Raw genomic sequence first — 21,214 nt, forward strand, 5'->3', positions numbered from 1 at the left:
ATTTCCTTGATATAAGTGTCTCTCTCTTTATATATTTACGTATATATACATGCTTCACTGGTTTTGCTTCTCTAGAGAACCCAGTCTAAGACACCCTCTAGTAGTTTCCCATTACTCGCAGAATAACCCCTTACTGTAGCCTACAGTTTATCTCATGTCCTTGTCTGATCTGGCCCTGCCCATATTGATGACTTTCTTCCCCTCGTTGCCTCTTTCAGCCACTCACCTAGCCACAGTGACCTGTGGGTCCTGTAACCCACCAGACTTGTCTGTGCCTCAGGATTTTCCCATTTGCCATTCCCTTGCAAGGAGAACTTGTCCCCACGTTGTCCCATTTTTCACTTCCTCACCATATTGAGGTCTGTGCTCAGATGTGTTCTCCACAGCCTTGCCTGCCCATCCTATCTAAAATAGCGCCCCCTTCCCACACCTGATCACTCTTCATCGCTTTCCTCTTCACCGTGTGCCCAGGGCTTAGCACACTTGCTTGGAGGAGAGGGAGAGCTGAGCGTCCGTTTGCCAAAGACAGGCTTTCCTCTGGGTGCCTCCTCCTGCAGGAGAGCCCCACATAGCTTCGCAGCACCATGACCATCAGGAAGGGCATGAAGCTCCTTTGCTGTCACAGCATCCTGACCAATAGAGATGATAACAAGTTCCAGGGTGAATGGAAGTGAGACAGAGCCCCCACAGTGCTGTGATCTTTCCCTGGCTTCCTCCCCTACAGTGCTGTATTGAACATTCCTTTCCTTAGCAAATATGGTTAAGCGCTTGACTACTACTTGAAAGGTTGGCAGTTCGAACCCACCCAGGGGCATCCCAGGAGACAGGCTTGGCGATCTGCTTCCGAAAGGTCACAGCCTTGAAAACCCTAGGGAGCGGCTCTACTCTTTACAAGTGAGGTCACCGTGAGCTAGAATCAACTCAGTGACAACTAACAGCAATTTTTCTTCATAACACTTATCCCTACCTGAAACATGTATTATTTATGTGGATATTTGTGTATTGTCTGTCTCCACCACTAGAATGTAAATTCTGGAGTTGAGACTCTCATCTTGTTCTCTACTGCATGCAGCTGCCTAGGACAATTTGCCTAAATTGATACCTAGTAGGGCCTCTTTAAATGTTTACTGAATGGCTAGATGATGAAGAAGGCTTTTTTAATCAGGGAAGAAATACAGGAAGACTTACATTTTTAGGTCAGTCACTTTGGCAGCAACGAAAAGAATGGAGAGGGGTTTTAAGAGGGAAAGCAGAAGCAAGGAGAGGAGACTATTGGAATAGACGAGATGAAGACGATGCGGGTAGGGCTGTCCATCTTCCATAGCACTGCCAGAACTGCCTCGTAAATGCACCCGTATACACACACATGCACCCACAGATCCGGTGATGGTACACATGCCCAGTGTTAATTAGGACCTGTTGGCTGCAAGTAGTAGATAACTTGATTTAATTTAAGCAAAAGGAATGCTTGTTATTGGGAAACAGAGTGACCAGGAGCATGGCTGTTGCAGCATTTTCTAGAAAGGGCCAGGAACCAGGACCTGGGAAGCTATTCTAAACCTTAACAGCATTCTCCTGTACGTCTTATTTCTGCATCTCTTGGCTTACCTGCTTTGTTCTTCTCTGTCTTTGATTTAGTTTCCCTGATAATCAGATTGAAGATGGCTACCTTCACAGCCTCCCAGTATTTTACATCTTTTCCTTTAAGAGAACAGCCCAATCTGAACCAAAATCTTCTATTCTGAATTCTGTATATCTGGGAGATAGCCAGGTGTCCTCTGGTACTGTCAGTTGTGTCTAGGGAAATGGAGTCACATAGTACAAACATGCCTGCTGGGAGTCACACCTATGTTTCAGGGGGTCATTGTGAGCTGACAGATACCCTAAAAGGAGTCCACTGAACATTGCACCCCTTGGTAGCCCGCACCTTTACTCCACGTTCCCCGCAACACACACATCCATATTCCTATTTATACGTTCTAAAGGTATCCCCAGTAATGCAGTCTGGCTATCCCAAATACAAATTCAGTTATACTTCTCCCAAAGTTATGGCCAGCTGTGTCATCAGAGACAATGTGATGGTTCCATTCATTGTCCAAGTCCACAACCTCTAGGTAATGCCCACTCCTCTTCTGTTTCAGTTTTTGTCTAGTTCAGGTATACAGTTACTGGACTCAGTGGTAGATTTGACTTCTCCTGCACATCCAGTATTCAGTATTCGTGGTGTTGACCCTGACCCATGGTGACTTCATGCACAATTAGATCAGACTATTGTGGTCTATAGGGTATTCATTGACTGATATGTAGAAATAGATCACCAGGGCTTGTTTTTATATCAGCTGCCTGTCAGCTCAGCCCCCATGCAGCACTGCTGATGATGGCCCCTGTAGCTATTTCTAGAAAGGGCCAGGAACTAGGACCTGGGAAGCTGTCCTTAACAGCTCTCTCCTTTATGACTTATTTCTGTATTTCTTGTGTATCTATGCACAGAAAAGGGTGACGCTGCAGAAATGTCAAGCTCTTATACAGAAAGGGCCTACATACTTTATTTGACATCACCATAGTTTTATTAGGGATAGACTTGATAGTCTAGGGAATTTTGGTGTTTTTTTTTTTAGTGCTGCCCAGTCGGTTTTGACTCATAGCGACCCTATGTACAACAGAACGAAACGCTCCCCTGTGCTGCGCTGTCCTCAAAATCGTTGTTATGCTTGAGCCGATTGTTGTAGCCACTGTATCAGTCCGTCTTGTTGAGCGTCTTCCTTTTTTTCACCGACCCTCTACTTTAGCAAAGCATGTTGTCCTTCTCCGGGTACTAGTGCCTCCTGATAACATGTCCAAAGTATGTGAGACGAAGTCTCGCCATTGTTGGTTCTAAGGAGCATTCTGGCTGTATTTCTTCCAAGACAGATTTGTTTGTTCTTCTGGCAGTCCATAGTATATTAAATATTCTTTACCAACACCATAATTCAAAGGCATCAGTTCTTCTTCGGTCTTCCTTATTCGTTGTCCAGCTTCTGCATGCATTTAAGGGTATAGAAAACCTCATGGCTTGAGTCAAGTACACCTTAGTCCTTAAAGTGGTATCTTTGCTTTTTAACACTGTGAAGAGGTCTTTTGCAGCATATTTGCCCAATGCAATACACATTGTTTGATTTCCTTTTTTTTCCCCTTTTTTTATTGTGCTTTAAGTGAAAGTTTACAATTCAGTCAGTTTCTCATACAAAAACTTAAACACACATTGTTATGTGACCCTAGCTGCTCTACCCACAGTGTGACAGCACACTCCTCCTCTCCACCCTGTATTTCCCATGTCCGTTCAGCCAGCTCCTGTCCCCCTCTGCCTTTTCATCTTGCCTCCAGACAGGAGCTGCCCACATAGTCTCATGTGTCTACTTGAGCCAAGAAGCTCACTCCTCACCAGTATCATTTTCTGTCTTATAGTCCAATCTAATCTTTGTCTGAAGAGTTGACTTTAGGAATGGTTTTAGTTTGGGGCTAACAGAGGGCCTGAGAGCCATGACCTCTGGAGTCCCTCCAGTCTCAGTCAGACTCTTCAGTTTGGTCTTTTTACCAGAATTTGAGGTCTACATCCCTCTTTTCCCCTGCTTCATCGGGGATTCTCTGTTGTGTTCCCTGTTAGGGCAGTCTGTTTGATTTCTTGACTGCTGCTTCCATGGGTGTTGATTGTGAATCCAAGTAAAATGTAATCCTTGACAAGTTCATTATTTTCTCTGTTTATCATGATGTTGTTTATTGGTCCAGTTGTGAGGATTTTAGTTTTGTTTATGTTGAGGCATAATACATACTGAAGGCTGCGGTCTTTGATCTTCATCAGTAAGTGCTTCCTCTCCCCTCTTTGAGCAAGCAAGGTTGTGTCATCTGCATATCTCAGGTTGTTAATGAGTCTTCCTCCAATCCTGATGCTGCGTTCTTCTTCATATAGTCCAGCTTCTCAGATTATTTGCTTAGCATACAGATTGAGTAAATATGCTGAAAGGACACAACCCTGATACACACCTTTCCTGATTTTAAACCATGAAGTATCCCCTTGTTCTGTTCCAGTGACTGACTCTTGGTCTCTGTATAGGTTCCTCGTGAGCACAATTAAGGTTCTGGGGTTCCCATTCTTCATAATGTTATCCATAATGTGTTATGATCCGCGTAGTTGAATGCCTTTACGTAGTCAATAAAACACAGGTAAACATCTTTCTGGTGTTCTCTGCTTTCAGCCAGGATGCATCGGACATTAGCAATGATATCCCTCATTCCATGTCCTCTTCTGAATCTGGTTTGAATTTCTGTCAGTTCCCTGTCAATGTACTGCTGCAACCACTTTTGAATGATCTTCAGCAAAATTTTACTTGTGTGTGGTATTATAATATTGTTTGATAATTTCCGCATTTTGTTTGATCACCTTTCTTTGGAATGGGCACGTGTATGAATTTCTTCCAGTTGGTTGGCCAGGTAGCTGTCTTCGAAGTTTTTTGGCATAGATGAGTGAGAACTTCCAGCGCTGCATTTGTTTGTTGAAATATCTTAATTGGTATTCAGTCAGTTCCTGGAGCCCTGTTTTTCACCAGTGTCTTCAGTGCAGCTTGGACCTCTTCCTTCAGTACCATTGGTTCTTGATCATTTGTTACCTCCTGAAATGGCTGAACACCGACCAGTTCTTTTTGGTACAATGACTTTGTGTATTCCTTCCATCTTCTTTTGATGCTTCCTACATCGTTCAATATTTTGCCCATAGAATCCTTTAATATTGCAACTTGAGGCTTGAATTTTTTCTTCAGTTCTTTCAGCTTGAGAAATCCTGAGCGTATTCTTCCCTTTTGGTTTTGTAACTCCAGGTCCTTGCACATTATAATATTTTACTTTGGCTTCTCAAGCTGCCTTTGAAAACTTCGGTTCAGATCTTTTCTCCATCATCTCTTCCATTCGTTTTAGCTACGCAACATTCAAGAGCAAGTTTCAGTGTCGCGTCTGGCATCCATTTTGGTCTTTTCTTTCTTTGCTGTCTTTTTAAAGACCTCTTGCCTTCTTCAAGTATGATGGCCTTGGTGTCATTCCATAACTCATCTGGTCTTCAGTCATTAATGTTCAATGCATCAAATCTTTTCTTGAGATGGCCTCTAAATTCAGATGGGATATACTCAAGGTTGTACTTGGGCCCTCATGGACTTGTTCTAATTTTCTTCAGCCTCAACTTGACCTTGTGTTATGAGCAGCTGCTCTGTAGTTGGTCCCTGGCCTTGTTCCGATTGATGATACTGAGGTTTTCCATCATCTCTTTCCACAGATGTAGTTGATTTGATTCCTGTGTATTCCGTCCAGCGAAGTCCACGTGTGTAGTTGCCATTTACGTTGTTGGAAAAAAGGTATCTGCAATGAAGAAGTTGTTGGTCTTGCAAAATTCTCTCATGCGACGTCCGGCATCATTTCCGTCACCAAGACCATATTTACCAACTACTGATTCTTCTTCTTTGTTTCCAACTTTTGTGTTCCAGTTACCAGTAATTATCAATGCATCTTGATTGAATGTTTGATCAATGTTTGATCAATTTCAGAGTGCAGAAGTTGGTAAAAATCTTCAGTTTCTCCATCTTGGGCCTTAGGGAATTTTAGCACTAGTAATTTATCTGCCTGATTTTTTGTTTAAGGCTGTGCTTTACAAGTTTTAATGTTTTATGAGTGTTCTCTAAAATAGGAACACAGTGTTCCATCAGAGTAGATTGTGTGTCTGAAGTTAATAGAATATTGAGGTTTTTCTCTTAGTTCTTCCCAAGACAAAGGACCTCAAACACCCTGTCAAACGTGTTGGTTACCTAGTACTGCTATAACAGAAATACCACAAGTGGATGGCTTTAACAAAGGGAAATTTATTTTCTCACAGTCTAGTAGGTTACAGGTCTAAATTCAGGGCGTTGGCTCCAGGGGAAGGCCTTCTCTGTCAGCTCTGGAGGAAGGTCCTTGTCCTTAATCTTTCCCTGGTCGAGGAGCTTCTCAGGCACAGGGACCCCGTGTCCAAAGGACGTGCCTTGCTCCTGGTGCTGCTTTCTTGGTGGTGTGAGGTCCCCAACTCTCTGCTTGCTTCCCTTTCCTTTTATCTCTTGAGAGAGAAAAGGTGGTACTGGCCACACCCCAGGGAAACTCCCTTTACCTTGGATCAGGGAGGTGACCTGAATGACAATCTCTGGTGTTAGAATCCCACCTTAATCCTCTCAACATAAAATTATAATCCCAAAATGGAGGATGACCACAAAATCCTGGGAATCATGGCCTAACCAAGTTGACACGTATTTTGGGGGGGACGCAATTCAATCCATGACATTCCACCCTTTGGCCCCCCCAAAAATCACATGCTTGTAACATGCAAAACATCCACCCCATCATATCATAGCAAAAGTCTTAACTCCAAGTCCAAAATCCAAAAATTCCTCTTCATCTGTGAAGCCTAGAATACAAGTTATCTGCATCTAAGGGTACAATGGCAGAACAGGCACAAGCTAGACATTTCTATTACAAATGGGGGAAATTGGAGGAAAAGAAGGCATAACAAGCACCAAGCATGTCAGCAGAACGCATTATATTAGCCCTCAAAGCTTTTGAAAATAATCCTCTGTTCTCTGAGATAATTTACACAATAACCCTACCCTCCAGGCTCTACGTATTGATCACACTCTCCAGATTCTGAGTGGAGGCACCTCGGCCCTGGGCTTCTGCTCCACCTTCTGGGCCCACTGGGACAGCAACTCTGCTCCCTCGGCTTTTGGTGCACTATTCTCCTAGTCCACCTGAGTGACAACTCCACCCTTAGAAACACCAAAGGCCATGGCTCCACCCTTTGAAACCCCTGAGGTCATGGCCATGTCTTTTGAGACTGAGGCAGCTCAACTTTTTCTGTTGTTTCTTTAGCTTCTGCTTCCTGGTTTTTTGGCCTCAGGGCTTTTCCGGCCTCACACCACATCTGCCCTGCTGGGGCAAGGGTTCCAAAGCTCAGTAGCTCCACCAATAAGTGCCTGGAGGCACCCCACTCCCCAAGGAAACTTCCTTTACTTTGGACCAGGGAGGTGACCTGAGTTACAATCCCTGGTGTTACAATCCCGCCCTAATCCTCTCAACATAAAATTACAAGCACAAAATGGAGGACGACCACACAATACTGGGAATCATGGCCTAACCAAGTCGACACATATTTTTTGGGGGGACACAATTCAATCCATAACATCAAATATTAAAATATATTCTAAAGTTTGAAAGTATGGTATTGATGAAAGAATCAGCAGGTCAATGGAATAAAATAGAAGTATGGAAACAAACCCAAATATATGTAATAATTAAACATAAAAAAAGGAGATTTAAAATCAGTGGCTAACCATTATGAGGTTAGAGCCTTATTTCATACTTTACAATAAGATAAATTCCATAGTAATTAATATCTTAATGTTAAAAAATAAATAAAAATTTTAGAAGAACATAGAGGTAAGTGTTTTCTGAGTATGCCCCCTTCACTTCAAGGGTAGAAACCATAAAATAAAAGATTGGCATGGTTTTATCAAATATAACCTGTAAACATTCTGTGTATCAAAGAACATTATAAACAAAGTTAAAAGACCAATATATGACAGTTGTTGTTGTCTTTAGGTGCCATCCGTTCAATTCTGACTCAGACCGACCATATGTGACAGAGCAGAACTGCCCTAGAGGCTGTAATCTTTGCAGGAGCAGATCGCCAGCTCTTTCTCCCTAGGAGTCACTGGGTGGTTTAAACTACCTACTTTTAATTAGCAGCCGAGCACTTAACCATTTGTGCCACCAGGCCTCCTTTTACGTATATGACCAATAAAGAATTAATATCCCAAATACATCATGAGCCCTTATAAATCAGTAAGAAAATAGTGACTAACCCAATAAAAGATGGGCTAAAGCATCAGTGCCAGAGAAGACGTGCAAATGTCACCTTATCCCATGCTAAATTCGTAGCTATAAATTGTGATCTACTTGTGTGCACTCCTTTTTTTTCTTTGACTTGGCCATCTAACCTTCTGTCCTAGCCGTACCTTTGTGTTTTTAAATCAAGCAGGTAGATGCCCTGTCCTTTTTCAAAACTTCCTTAACGGCCCATGCCTGTTTATTCTTCCAAATAATCACGTTTTCAAGTTCTTTAAAAAGAACCTTCTTGGGATTTTGGTTGAAATGACATAAAACCTAAAACTTATTTGCGGGGGGGAATTGGCATCACTGTAATACCTAGCTATGTTAGTTATCTAGTATTTCTATAACAGAAATACCACAAGTGGATGGCTTCAACAAAAAGAAGTTTATTCTCTCACAGCCTAGTAGGCTAGAAGTCCAAATTCAGGGTGTCAGCTCCAGGGGAAGGCTTTCTCTCTCTTTGGGCTCTGGAGGAAGGTCCTTCTCATCAATCTTTCCCTGAACTAGGAGCTTCTCAGTGCAGGGATCCTGAGCCCAAAGAACACACTCTGCTCCTAGCACTACTTTCTTTGTGGTATGAGGTCCCTGTGTGTCTCTGCTCTCTTCTCTCTTTTCTATCTCAAAAGAGATTGACTTGAGACACAACCTAATCTTGTAGTTTGAGTCCTGCCTCATTAACATAACTACCTCTAATCCTGCCTGATTAACATCATAGAGGTAGAATTTACAACACAGAGGAAAATCATACCAGATCACAAAATAGTGGACAGTCATACAATACTGGGAATCATGGCCTAGCCAAGTTGACAGACATTTTGGAGGACACAGTTCAGTCCATGACACTAGCCTTCCTATCCAGGAAGATAGTGTTTCTCCTCACATATTTAGACTGAGCTTTTAAAACACCTCTTTCATCATGTCACTCCCTTTCTCAAAATCCCTTGGTGGCAGTCTTTCACTGTCTGTTTCACTAATTCTTTTCTGGCTTCCTTTGCACAGACTCCTCTTTATCTCTCCCCATTTACTGTCTCCTGAACATGCCTCTGAGCCTTTTCCCATGTCCCTGTTTCTGTCAGCACTCCACCCTACACCCCTCACTTTCAGGTTGTACCAGCTCAGGGCTCCCTCCTTCCCAACGGTCCATCCCACAGGGATCACTTCCTTCTATAAATAGATAGCACTGATTGTCTTTCCCACTGGCTTAGCAATTATATTACTTTGTGACATTTATTTTCCTAATTGCGATTTGGTCTCCTTATTTATTTTCTAAGCTTCTAGCCTCATATTTCTATAGATCTATTCAGTGCAGTAGCCACTAGCCACAGATGGCCATTGAGCACTTACAATATGGTTAGTCCAAACTGAGACGAGCCGTAAGTGCACAACCCTTGTGGCATAGTGGTTAAGCGCTGGGCTGCTAACCAAAAGGCCAGCAGTTTGAACCCACCAGCTGTTCCCTGGGAGAAGGATGTGGCAGCCTACCTCCATTAAGATTTATAGCCTTGGAAACCCTGTGGAGCAGTTCTGCCTTGTCCTATAGGGTCACTGTGAGTTGGAATTGACTCAGTGGCAATGGGTGTTTTTATGGTTTACAAGTGCAAAGTACATACTAGATTTTGTCTACACAGTACAGAAGAACAGATAATTTTTATATTGATTAAATGCTGAAATGATGATATTTTGAATAGATTTGGTTAAATAAAGCATCCTGTATTAAAATTAATTTCACTTGTTTCCTCTTCTTTTTTAATCTGTATCCTAGAAATTTCTAAATTACACACGTGGTTCACCTTTGTGGCTCACGAGATGTGTTTTTGGTGGTGCTGGTCTGGAGCGCCCAGAGCATTGGCTTGTGTGCAAGAGCTGAACCGAATTACTGGATGTTTGAGATAGATGAAGAAAAAGAGCCAGCCCATTTCATCTGAGGGTTTTCTCTCTATCCCACCTGTCTTAGTCACTGAGTGCTGCCATAACAGAAATACCACAAGTGGATGGCTTTAACAAATAGAAATTTTATTTCCTCACAGTGAAGTAGGCTGAAAGTCCAAATTCAGGGCATCAGCTCCAGGGGACGGCTTTCTGTCTTTGTAGGCCCTGGAGGAAGGTCCTTCTCCTCAAACTTGCCCTGGTCGAAGAACTTCTCAGGCACAGGGACCCCAGGTCCAAAGGATGCACTCTGCTTCCAGTGCTGCTTTCTTGGTGGTATGAGGTCCCCAACTCTCTGCTTGCTTCTGTTTCCTTTTAAGATAAAATGTGGTGCAGGCCACACCACAGGGAAACTCTTTTTACATTGGATCAGGGAGGTCACCTGAGTAAGGGTGGTGTTACAATCCCACCCGAATCCTCTTAACATAAAATTACAATCACAAAATGGAGGACAGCCACACAATACTGGGAATCACGGCCTAACCAAGTTGATACACACGTTTTTGGGGAGACATAATTCAATGCATGACACCACCCCTTTTTCTTGGTTTGTGGAGGCTGGGAGACTACTAATTTGTATCCCCACTAGTTAGAGCCGAAATCTGTTAGTTGCTGTTCAATGGGCTGCAACTCAGTCCGACCCCGTGTACAACAGAAGGAAACATTGTTCCATCCTGCCCCATCTTCACCATGGCTAGTGTGCTCAAGTCCATTGTTGTGACCACTATATTTTCAGTGCCTTCCAAGCTAGGGGCTCATCTTCCAGTACTGTACTGGACAATATTCTGTTGTCATCCATAGGGTTTTCATTAGCTAATTTTCAGAAGTAAATCACAGGCCTTTCTTCCTAGTCTGTCTTAGTCTAAAAGCTCTGTTAAAACCTGTCTGTGGGTGACCCTGGTGATATTTGAAATACTGGTAGCATAGCTTCTAGCATCATAACAACACTTAAGCCACCACAGTACGCTAAACTGACAGACGAGTGGTAAACCCAAATCTAGGAAACAAATTAATTAAAGAAGAAAACTCATCTAAATGTGAAATAGATGCTAGCACCAAGTGTAGTCTTCTGACTTTGTGGAATGAAAGACCTACCTTAGAGAGAGAGACAAGAGACCTTACATTTTTGAAAAACAAAAGGGATTTTTAGGGACTATTTGAGGCATCCCTCATCTGTATTTAAAACTTTTACCATTGAATAATAAAATAATCCTTGTTTCAAAACTAAAATTTGAAGACTAAAAATAAAAACAGTTTTCTACTACAGAAAGCCAAATGAATAAGAGAATAAGTACTGCAAAGGGCAGAGAAATCTGACGTTGATGCTTGTGGTCAAACAGCAAGGAATGGCTAGAGAAGCTTGCCTTGCGCTGACCACCTGCTGGGCAGTTTTGGTATAACCTAGCTTTTCCTCCCTTTCTCTGCCTCTTTTCTTTTTAGCTCTCCTTCCCTTCAGAGTCCCTGGGTGGTGCAGGCTCAGCTGCTAGCAGGCTCAGCTGCTAGCAAAAAGTTTAGAGGTTCAAGTCCACCCAGAGGCACGTCAGAAAAAGGGTCTGGTGATCTACTTGCAAAAAATCAACCATTGAAAACCCTGTGGGGCACAGTTCTACTCTAACACACAGTGGTCACCATAAGTCAGATTCGACTCTAGGGTAACTGGTTTTCCTTCCTTTAACTTTCTTTCCTTTCTTCCATTCCTCTCCTTTAAATGAAAAAAAAAAACTATTTCCTATTTTCTTTTATCATTCTCTCTTAATTTATCATAATATTGAAGCACATGTAAATTAAAGTTGTCAAGGATTTCATTCTACTTGAATCAACAATCAGTGTCCATAGAAGCAAACAACATACTGTTTTGGGCAACTCTGCTGGGAAAGAAATCTTTTTTTTTTTTAATTGTATTTTAGGTGAAGGTTTACAGAGCAAATTAGTTTCTCATTAAACAATACACATATTATTTTGTGACATTGGCTGCTGTCTTAGTCATCTAGTGCTGGTATAACAGAAATACCACAAGTGCATAGCTTCAACAAAGAGAAATTTATTCTCTCACAGTCTAGTAGGCTACAAGTCCAAATTCAGGGCATCAGCTCCAGGGGAAAGCTTTCTCTGTCAGCCCTGGAGGGAGGTCCTTGTCATCAACCCCAGGACTAGGAGCTTTTCCGCACAGGAACCCCAGGTCCAAAGGAGGAGCTCTGCTCTTGGCACTGCTTTCCTGGTGGTATGCAGTCCCCAACTTTCTGCTTGCTTCCCTTTCCTTTTATCTCTTGTAAAATAAAAGATGGTGCAGGCCACACCCTAGGGAGGCTCCCTTTACACTGGAGCAGGGATGTGACCTGAGCAAGGCTGTTATGTCCCACCCTAATCCTCTTTAACCACAGGCAGAGATTATGATTTCTAACACATAGGAAAATCCAAAATGGAGGACAGCCACACGATACTGGGAGTCATGGCCTAACCAAGTTGACACATACTTCGGGGGGACACAGTTCCATCTGTGACAGTTGCCAACCCCATGATATGTCAGTACTGCCCCTTCTGTACCTTGGGTTCCATGTTACCAGCTGTTCTGTCCCCTCCTGCCTTTTCATCCTTGCCCCTGGGCTAGATGGTTCTGTTTTATGGGCCTGTCTGCTCTTTGGCTGAAGGGTGAACCTCAGGAGTGACTTCAGTACTGTGTTAAAAGGGAGTCTGAGGGCCATACTCTCGGGGTTTCTCCAGCCTCTGTCAGACCAACAAATCTGGGATTTGTGTGTGTGTGTGTGTGTGTGTGTGTTAGAATTTTGTTCTATGTTTTTCTCCAGCTCTGTCCAGGACCCTGTATGTATTGTGATCCCTGTCAGAACAGTTAGTGGTGGTAGCTGGCCACCATCTAGTTGTACCAGACTCAGTCTGGTGGAGGCTGTGGTAATTGTGGTCCATTAGTCCTTTGGACTAATCTTTCCCTTGTATCTTTGGTTTTCTTCATTCTCTCACTCCAGAAAAGGTGAGACCAGTGGAATATCTTAGACAGCTGCTCCCAAGCCTTTAAAATCCCAGACACTACTCACCAGAGGAGGATGTAGAACATTTTCTTTATAAACTATGGTATGCCACTTAAGCCCAGTAATTTGGCCCCTCAAGCAGTTTGGATGTGTCTACGGACCCTGGTGGTGTAGTGGTTAAGTGCTACAGCTGCTAACCCAAGGGTCGGCAGTTCAAATCCGCCAGGCGCTCTTTGGAAACTCTACGGGGCAGTTCTACTCTGTCCTATGGGGTCGCTATGAGTCACAATCGACTTGACGGCACTGTTTTTTGGGGTTATGGAGCTTCCATGATCTTGCTTTGGTCAAGTTTGTACTGACTTCTTCGGTATTGTATACTGTGTTACCCTTTACCAAAGTTACCACTTACCTATTGTCTGTTTGGAAACTCTGGTGGTGTAGTGGTTAAGTGCTATGGCTGCTAACCAAAAGGTCAGCAGTTCGAATCCACTGGCCGCTCCTTGGAAATTCTATGGGGAAGTTCTACTCTGTTCTGTAGAGTCACTATGAGTCAGAATCGACTCTATAGCAATGTGTTTATTGTCTATTTAGTGTTTTGCTCTCCCCCACCCAACTATCAAAGATTGTTGTTTTGTATGTAAACCTTTTCATGAGTGTTTATAGTAGTAGTCTCATACAATATTTATCCTTTCGTAACTGACTTATTTCACTGAGTATAATGCCCTCCAGATTTGTCCATGTTGTGAGATGTTTCTCAATTTATCATTGTTCTTTGTTTCATTGTATTCTGTTGTGTGTATGCACCATAGTTTGTTTATCCATTCATCTGTTGATGGACTTTTAGGTTGTTTCCATCTTTTTGCTGTTGTGAATAATGCTGCAGTGAACATGGGTGTGCATATGTCTATTTGCGTGACAGCTCTTGTTTCTGTAGGATATATTCCTAGGAGTAGGATTGCTGGATCATGATATTTCTTACTTTTTAAGGAAGCGTCATATTATTTTCCAAAGTGGTTGTACCATTTTTCATTCCTACCAGCAGTGGCACAGGAGTTCCAGTCACTCCACAACCTTTCCAACATTTATTATTTTGTGTTTTTTGGATTAGTGCCAGCCTTGTTGGGGTGAAATGGTATCTCATTGTAGTTTTGGTTTTCATTTCTCTAACTGGGTTTTTTTTTTAATAGCTAATGATCGTGTGCATTTCCTCATGTGTCTGTTAGCTGCCTGAATGTCTTCTTAGGTGAAGTGTCTGTTCAAATCCTTTGCCCGTTTGTTAATGGATTATTTGTCTTTTTGTTGTTGAGGTGTTGAAGCATCTTGTAGATTTTAGAGATTAGACCTTTATTGGATATGTCACAGCCAAAATTTTTTTCCCAGTCTATAGGCTCTCTTTTTACTCTTTCAGTGAAGTCTTTTGATGAGTAATAAGTGTTTGATTTTTAGGAGCTCCCAGTTATCTAGTTTCTTTTCTGGTGTTTGTGCATTGTTAGTTATGGCTTATATACTATTTATACCATGTATTAGGGCCCCTTGCATTGTCCCTGTTTTTTTTTTTTTCAATGATCTTTATCGTTTCAGATTTTATATTTAGGTCTTTGATCCATTTTGAGTTAGTTTTTGTGTATAGTGTGATGTATGGGTCCTGTTTCATTTTTTTACAGATGGATATCCAGTTATGGTTGAAGAGACTGTCTTTTCCTCATTTAACAGACTTTCAATTAGTTTTTCTGTATGGTGTGAGGTACGGGTTCTGTTTGCAAAAAGAACTTTTTAAAGTGTTAAAAAGCGAAGATGTCACCTTGTTGACTAAGTTGCCTCTGACCCAAGCCATGGTATTTTCAGTCACTTCATATGCATGTGAAAGCTGGATAGTCATTAAGGAAGACCAGAGAATTGATGCATTCAAATTGTGGTGTTGGTAAAGAATATTGAATATACTGTGGACTGTCAGAAGAACGAACAGAACTGTTGGAGGAAGTGCAGCCAGAATGCTCCTTAAAAGCGAGGATGGCGAGACTTTGTCTCGCCTGCTTTGGCCACATCATCAGGAGGGACCAGTCCCTGGAGAAGGACATCATGTTTGGTAAAGTAGAGGGTCATTCAAAAAGAGGGAGACCCTCAAAGAGATGGATTGACATAGTGGCTGGAACAATGGGCTCAAACATAGCAACGATTGTGAGGATGGCGCAGGACCAGACATCAACAGCATCTAACAACAACAAATCAAAGTACATTGGTCATTTACTTCTTTAATTCACCTAGAATTTAATTTTGAATATGGCATGAAGTAGAGATCTAAACTTTTTTTTTTAACATGTAATAACCAGAGCAGTATATCTTGAATACAGTATCATTTTCTTTGTTGACGTGTATTCCTTGAATAAAGTTTTTCTTCACTTCTAGGCATTTTTAAATGAATTTGTTGTGTTTTTTGTTTTCTTTCATTAACCCATTTTTGAAAAATATAATTTTCTTTCCCACTTGGGCTCCAATTTACTTTTGCTCCCTGGGAATTAAGAATCTCTCGTAAAACAAGCTCCCTGTCTTCTGCATTAAGACTGGTGGAGGATTTAGCAAGACAAAATGTTTCCACTTACCTGTTTCTCACCAGGGATGTTACTTATAGGTGTCTTTCAGGTTGCAGAAAAGTTGGAAAAAAAAACATGTGCACTCTGCCCCGAAGGCCTCGATTATAGCGTACTGTACTTTGCGCAAGCAGAGAATGTAGCTGCTCATGAAAATTGTTTGGTAAGTTAACTGAAAACACATCAGTACTTTTAGAGATTTGGGGAGCATTTTTTTTTTTTAACTTTTGTAAGTGTGTCAGTCTAACCATGTTATGGTTACATTTTTGGGTATTTACATATATATAACAAAACATTTGCCATTTCGATATTTTGATTCCTTTTTATACTTTTTATTTTATTTACAACTGGCCAAACACAAAAAGAAAAATTGTAGTCAAGAAGCTTCTTTAAAGATATTTTAATATTTCAAATATAACAGATACCCATAGACCTTCCACCCATATTTATAAAATCATAACATTATGTGATATTTGCTTTGGGTTTTTTTTTTTTTTTTTAAAGAAATAAAACATTATAGATCCTGAAGGTCCCCTCTATCTCTCTCTATTCCCCTCTTCCTTTCCCTCCCCAGAGGTAATCACCATCACAGATGTAGTGTTTATCATTAACTTGTATTTTTATAATTCCACCACATATATTTTAGTACTTGTAAGCAAGATCTGGAAACCCTAGTGGTGCAGTGGTTAAGAGCTTGGCTGCTAACCAAAAGGTCTGCAGTTCGAATCCACCAGGCGCTCTTTGGAAACCCTGTGGGACAGTTCTACCCTGTCCTATAGGGTCGCTGGGTCGGAATCAACTCATCGGCAACGGGTTTGGGTTTTTTTTTGGTTTAAGCAAGATATATTGTTTTACATGTTCTTGAATTTTACATGTAGGTTTCTGAGACTTATCCAGGTTGACAAATGTAGCTCTAATGCTTTCATTTTAAATATAGTACTCCATTTGATGATAATATCACTATTTTCCTGTGAATGAACATTTAGGTTTTTCCTTTTTTTTTTGTAATATGTCTAATAAGCACCCTTTCTAGGCCTCCTCACGCACTGTGAGGATGTCTCCATGTGGGCACAGGTGGGGAGTGTATACACTTCACTAAAATTGCCAAATTGCTCTCAAGGGGAAGATTGTACCAAGGTTGACTTCCACCAGTTGATTCAGAGTTTCTTTGCCTCTTCATCCTTGTCAACACTTGATATTGTGAGACTGTCATTTTCCCCCACTGATGGGTGTGAAATGGCATCTCGTTCTCATATGCATTCCCTGATTATGACTAGCGTTGCGCATCATTTAACGTGCTCATGGGCCCTTCTGCTTTCTGCTTCTGTGAATTGTATGTTGGTAGGCTTTACACTTTATCTTTGAGATGTTTGGTTTTCTTAGGTATACTTACTTACACATAAATAAATCCTAATGCTTTATTATAGATGTTGGCTTTTAATTTTATTTATGGTATTTTCTGTTAGACAGAGCTTTTCATGTAGTTAAATTTATCATTATCCTTTGTAATTTGTGCTTTCCTGCACCTAAAAATGGCTTTTCTATGCTAACTCTATTTTCCCCAAAGTTTTAAAATTTTGCTTTTCTCATTCCATTTCTTAATCCAACTGGAATTTATTTTTGATTACCATACGAGGAAGGGACCTAATTTTATTTATTTTCATATGATGAAGCACTTTGCCCAGCACCGTATACTGAAGTCTGTCCTTTCCTCACTGACTTGTTTGTAATGATATCACATGCTATTATTATGACTATTCAGTGCTTACTATGTACAAGGTAATGTTCTGGGAACTTTACCTGTATTAAGCTATTAACCCTCACAACAACGCTAAGAGATAAAGTAGGTACTATTATTATCCCCAATTTAGAGATGAAACAGCTGAGGCACAGAGAGATTAACTTTCCCGCATTCACAGGACTAGTGACTAAGCCCGGATTCTGTCCCAGGCAGTCCGGCTGCAGAGCCGCTTATTTAACTCTTGTGCCAATGATAGACTATATCATGTGTGCATGGATCTGCTGCTAGCTCTCCTCCGTCTGTATGTCCCTGAGCCAGTTCAACACTGTCGCAATTGCTGTGGCTTTATAATAAGGCTTGGCTGTTTTTTTGAGTTGGAAATTTTGAGATCAGTTTGTCAAGTTTCACAAAATCCACATTGAAATTTTGTTTGGAATGCATTGAATTTATAGATGAATTGGGGAAAAACAGATATTCTACGAAATGTGAATCTTCCCATTCATAAACAGGGTCTCTCTCTCCAGTGCTTCATGGCTTCTTTTATAAATTTAAAAAATGTTCAGCAGTATTTTTCCTATAGAGGTCTAGAACTTTGAGTTAGGCTTATTCCTGGGTTTGTTAATTTTTGTTGTTGTTGTTGCCTTTCCTAAAACCTAAAATTAGTTACTACTGGTATATGCAAACACTACTGATTTTTCTTTTAAATAATATTTTACTGTGTTTATGGTGAAAGTTTACACAGCAAGTTAGGTTCCTATTTGACAGTTTCCACACAAATTGATGAGTGACATTAGTTACATTTTCTACGTTTTGTCAACATTCTCTTTAATTGTGTTCTGATTGTAACACTATTGATTATTATGTGTTCATTTTATCCAACAACCTTGCCAAACTTGTACTAGTTCTAGAAAGTCTATAGATTCCCTTGATCTTTTCAGCCTTTTTCACCAAAGTGATTTACCGTTTTACATTTCTGCCAGCCATGTTCATGAGTTCCATTTGTTCCACATCCAATCTACACTTGGTATTTCATTCTTTTTAATTTTAACCAGTCAAGTGGGCATACAGTGGGATCTCATGGTATCTCACTGAGAGCTAATGATGTTGAGTATCTTTCCATGTACTTATTTGCCAGATGTAACACTTCTTTTATAGTGTATGTTCATATTTTTTGCCCATTTTTAATTGAATTGTTTGTCATATTGACTTGTAAGAGTTTCCCTTATATTATAGGATGCAAGTCTTTTGTCAGATGTTTGTATTACGAACATTTCCTCCCAGTCCCTGGCTTGCCTCTTTGTTTCCTTAGCAATGTCTTTCAAAGGGCAAAAAAATTAATTTTGTCTGACAGAGACTGGAGGATCCCCTCAGACACTCTTCTGAACTGGAATTTCCAAAGAGCACCTGGTGGATTTGAACTGCCAACCGCTTGGTTAGCAGCCATAGTAGCACTTAACCACTATACCACAAGGGTCTCCAAACCATAGACAGGCCCATAAAATAATAATACCTGATAGGAACATGCTCCTTAGAACAATCAATTGTATGAGATTAAAAGGGTAACATTTGCCCTAGAGCAAAGACAAGAAGGCAGGATGGGGTAGAAAATCAGGAGGAAAGGAAATGGGGAACCCAGGGCAGAAATGGGGAGAGTGCTGGCACATTGTGGGGAATGAAACAATGTCATGGAACACTTTATGTACAAACTATTGAATGGGAAACTAATTTGTTTTGTGAACTTTCACCTAATGCACAGTAAGAAAACTTCTTAAAATTTGATTTTAATGAAATCCTTCTTGTTTTCTTTATGATTTTTCTGCTTTTTATAAGAAACTTATTTTCTCTTATTTATTTTTTTATGCCGTTTGTGATTTGAGTATATGTGTAATACTGATCTTTGATTCAGAGGTCTGTTAGATTCTTTTGGTTTCAGACAACACGTGGAAACTTGAGCCAACCTAAACAAAAATGGGGGTGTTTGTTTTAAGGCTGCAGGGGCATTGTCTGGCTCCCAAAGGAGGCATGCAGGCAGATCTCAAGAAAGAGAACCTGCAATGCTGTCAGGGCCCAGGCGTCCTCTCTCTCCCCTGGGTTTTGTTTTTCTGTCTTTGCAGACTGACTTGCTCTCCTTGCTGACCATGTCATTTCAGCTGCTGCTCAGAGTCTGTTCTACACTCCTAGGATAGGGAAAAGGAACCCTGGTGGCGCAGTGTTTAAGCACTTGGCTGCTAACCCACCAGCAGCTTCGTGGGAGAAAAGACCTGGTGATCTGCTTCTATAAAGATTACAGCCTGGGAAACCCTATGGGGCAGGTCTCCTCTGTCATATAGGGTCTCTGTGAGTCAGGAACGACTCGACAGCACACAACAACAGGATAGAAAAAGGGAGCAATGGTGGTTCAGTGGTAGAATTCTCACCTTCCATACAGGAGACCTGGGTTCAATTCCCAGCCAGTGTACCTCATGTGCAGCCACCACCTGTCCCTCAGTGGAAGCTTATGTGCTGCTGTGATGCCGAACAGGTTTCAGTGGAGCTTCCAGACTAAGACAGACTAGAAAGAAAGGCCTGGCAATCTATTTCCAAAAATCAGTCAGTGAAAACCCTATGGATCAGAGTGGTCTGATCTACAACTGATCGTGGGGATGGCACAGGCAACACATAAAAACTTGCACAGACCTAAACAAAAATGGGGGTGTTTGCTATACGGCTGTAGGGGCATTTCCTGGCTCCCAAAGGCAGCCTTTTGTTCCATTGTGCATGAGGTCACCATGAGTGGGGCTATCTGATTAGCCAGTTTTGGGTTAGGGTCCCCCTAGGTCCAATTCGTTGTTGGGGTTGAGGTTTACACAGTATAAAGCATGGCTGCCAGGACCCCTTACCTGGAGACCAGGGGCTGCTCCCAGAGAAGAGGGATGGCTGTGGCCCACTCATATATCACATAAGGCAGTCGCTGTTCTACCCCAATCTGTCTTCCACTCCTGGCGAGTACTTTTTGATACCATTTTCTGACTTGTAGCTTTTAACATTACTTTGTGCATACTCTAGATTTTTTTTTTTTTTAAATCTACAGTTGTATTCTTCAGCACTTGTGGAATGTGATGATCACGAACCATTTAATCTTGATAGAAACTTTGATGTGGAATCAGTAAAGAAAGAAATCCATAGGGGAAAGAAGTTGGTAAGTATAAGTGATTTTATTACTCATACAGAATAAGCAGGTCCTTGGGGGATATCTTTGAAAGGATGTCTATTTGATAAGCCAAGGATAAAGAAGCATCTCAAAAAGTTGAAACTATAATGACTTTATCAAGAGATGTCAGCTAGAATGCTTTGGGCTCTAAGTGGAAGGATCCCACCTCAAACTCACTTTAACAAAAAGGATGCTTATTTTCTTCCTTAGGAGTCCGTGGGTGGTGCAAACAGTTAAGCCTTGACTACTAGCCAGAAGGTTGGTGGTTTGAACCCATTCAGAGGTGCCTCGGAAGACAGGCCTGGCGATCAGCTTCCAAAGGTCCCAGCCTTGGAAGCCTGTGGGGCAGTTCTACTCTGCACTCGTGGTGTTGCTGTGAGTCGGAATCAACTTGCCAACAACTAACAACAACAGCCACATTTTCTCATTTAACCAGAGCCTGCCTTCCTCCACTCCTTAAGAACCAAATCAAAAACCAAACTAGGAACCCCTGAGATTATCACCCTAAGATACCCTTTTAATCTGGAACTGAAGCCACTCCTGGAGGTCACCTATCAGTCAAATAATAGATTGGCCTGTAAAATAAACAATAACGCCCATGAGGAATATGCTTCCTTAAATGATCAACTGTACGAGACCAAACGGTTAACACTGACACAAAAGCAAAGATGAGAAGGCAAGGAGGGACAGGGAAACTGGATGGGTGGAAACGGTGAGAGCGCTGACACATTACGGGGATTGAAACCAACTTCACGGAACAATCTGTGTATGAATTGTTGAATGGGAATCTAATTTGCTGTGTAAACTTTCACCTAAAATACAATAAAATATTAAAAACAAATTAAAAAAA

At 41.4% G+C, this 21,214-nt stretch overlaps 1 protein-coding gene across 4 annotated transcripts in view; it reads left to right on the forward strand.

Moving 5' to 3' along the window:
- The window catches only part of LOC100670438 (histone-lysine N-methyltransferase SETDB2), a 104,385-nt gene that overhangs the window by 55,007 nt on the left and 28,164 nt on the right, over positions 1-21,214 (forward strand). For 2 of the 4 annotated variants that reach the window (XM_064270146.1, XM_023551227.2), the window contains 2 exons: positions 15,475-15,596; positions 20,245-20,352. In XM_064270146.1, coding sequence (XP_064126216.1) covers positions 15,475-15,596; positions 20,245-20,352 — 230 coding nt within the window. Of the gene's footprint in view, positions 1-15,474; positions 15,597-20,244; positions 20,353-21,214 lie in introns of those variants that run through there. The other 2 variants (XR_010318209.1, XR_010318210.1) reach the window with 2 other exon arrangements.

This window comes from Loxodonta africana, chromosome 17 (assembly GCF_030014295.1).
Source record: "Loxodonta africana isolate mLoxAfr1 chromosome 17, mLoxAfr1.hap2, whole genome shotgun sequence".
In the NCBI taxonomy this organism is placed as follows: domain Eukaryota; kingdom Metazoa; phylum Chordata; class Mammalia; order Proboscidea; family Elephantidae; genus Loxodonta; species Loxodonta africana.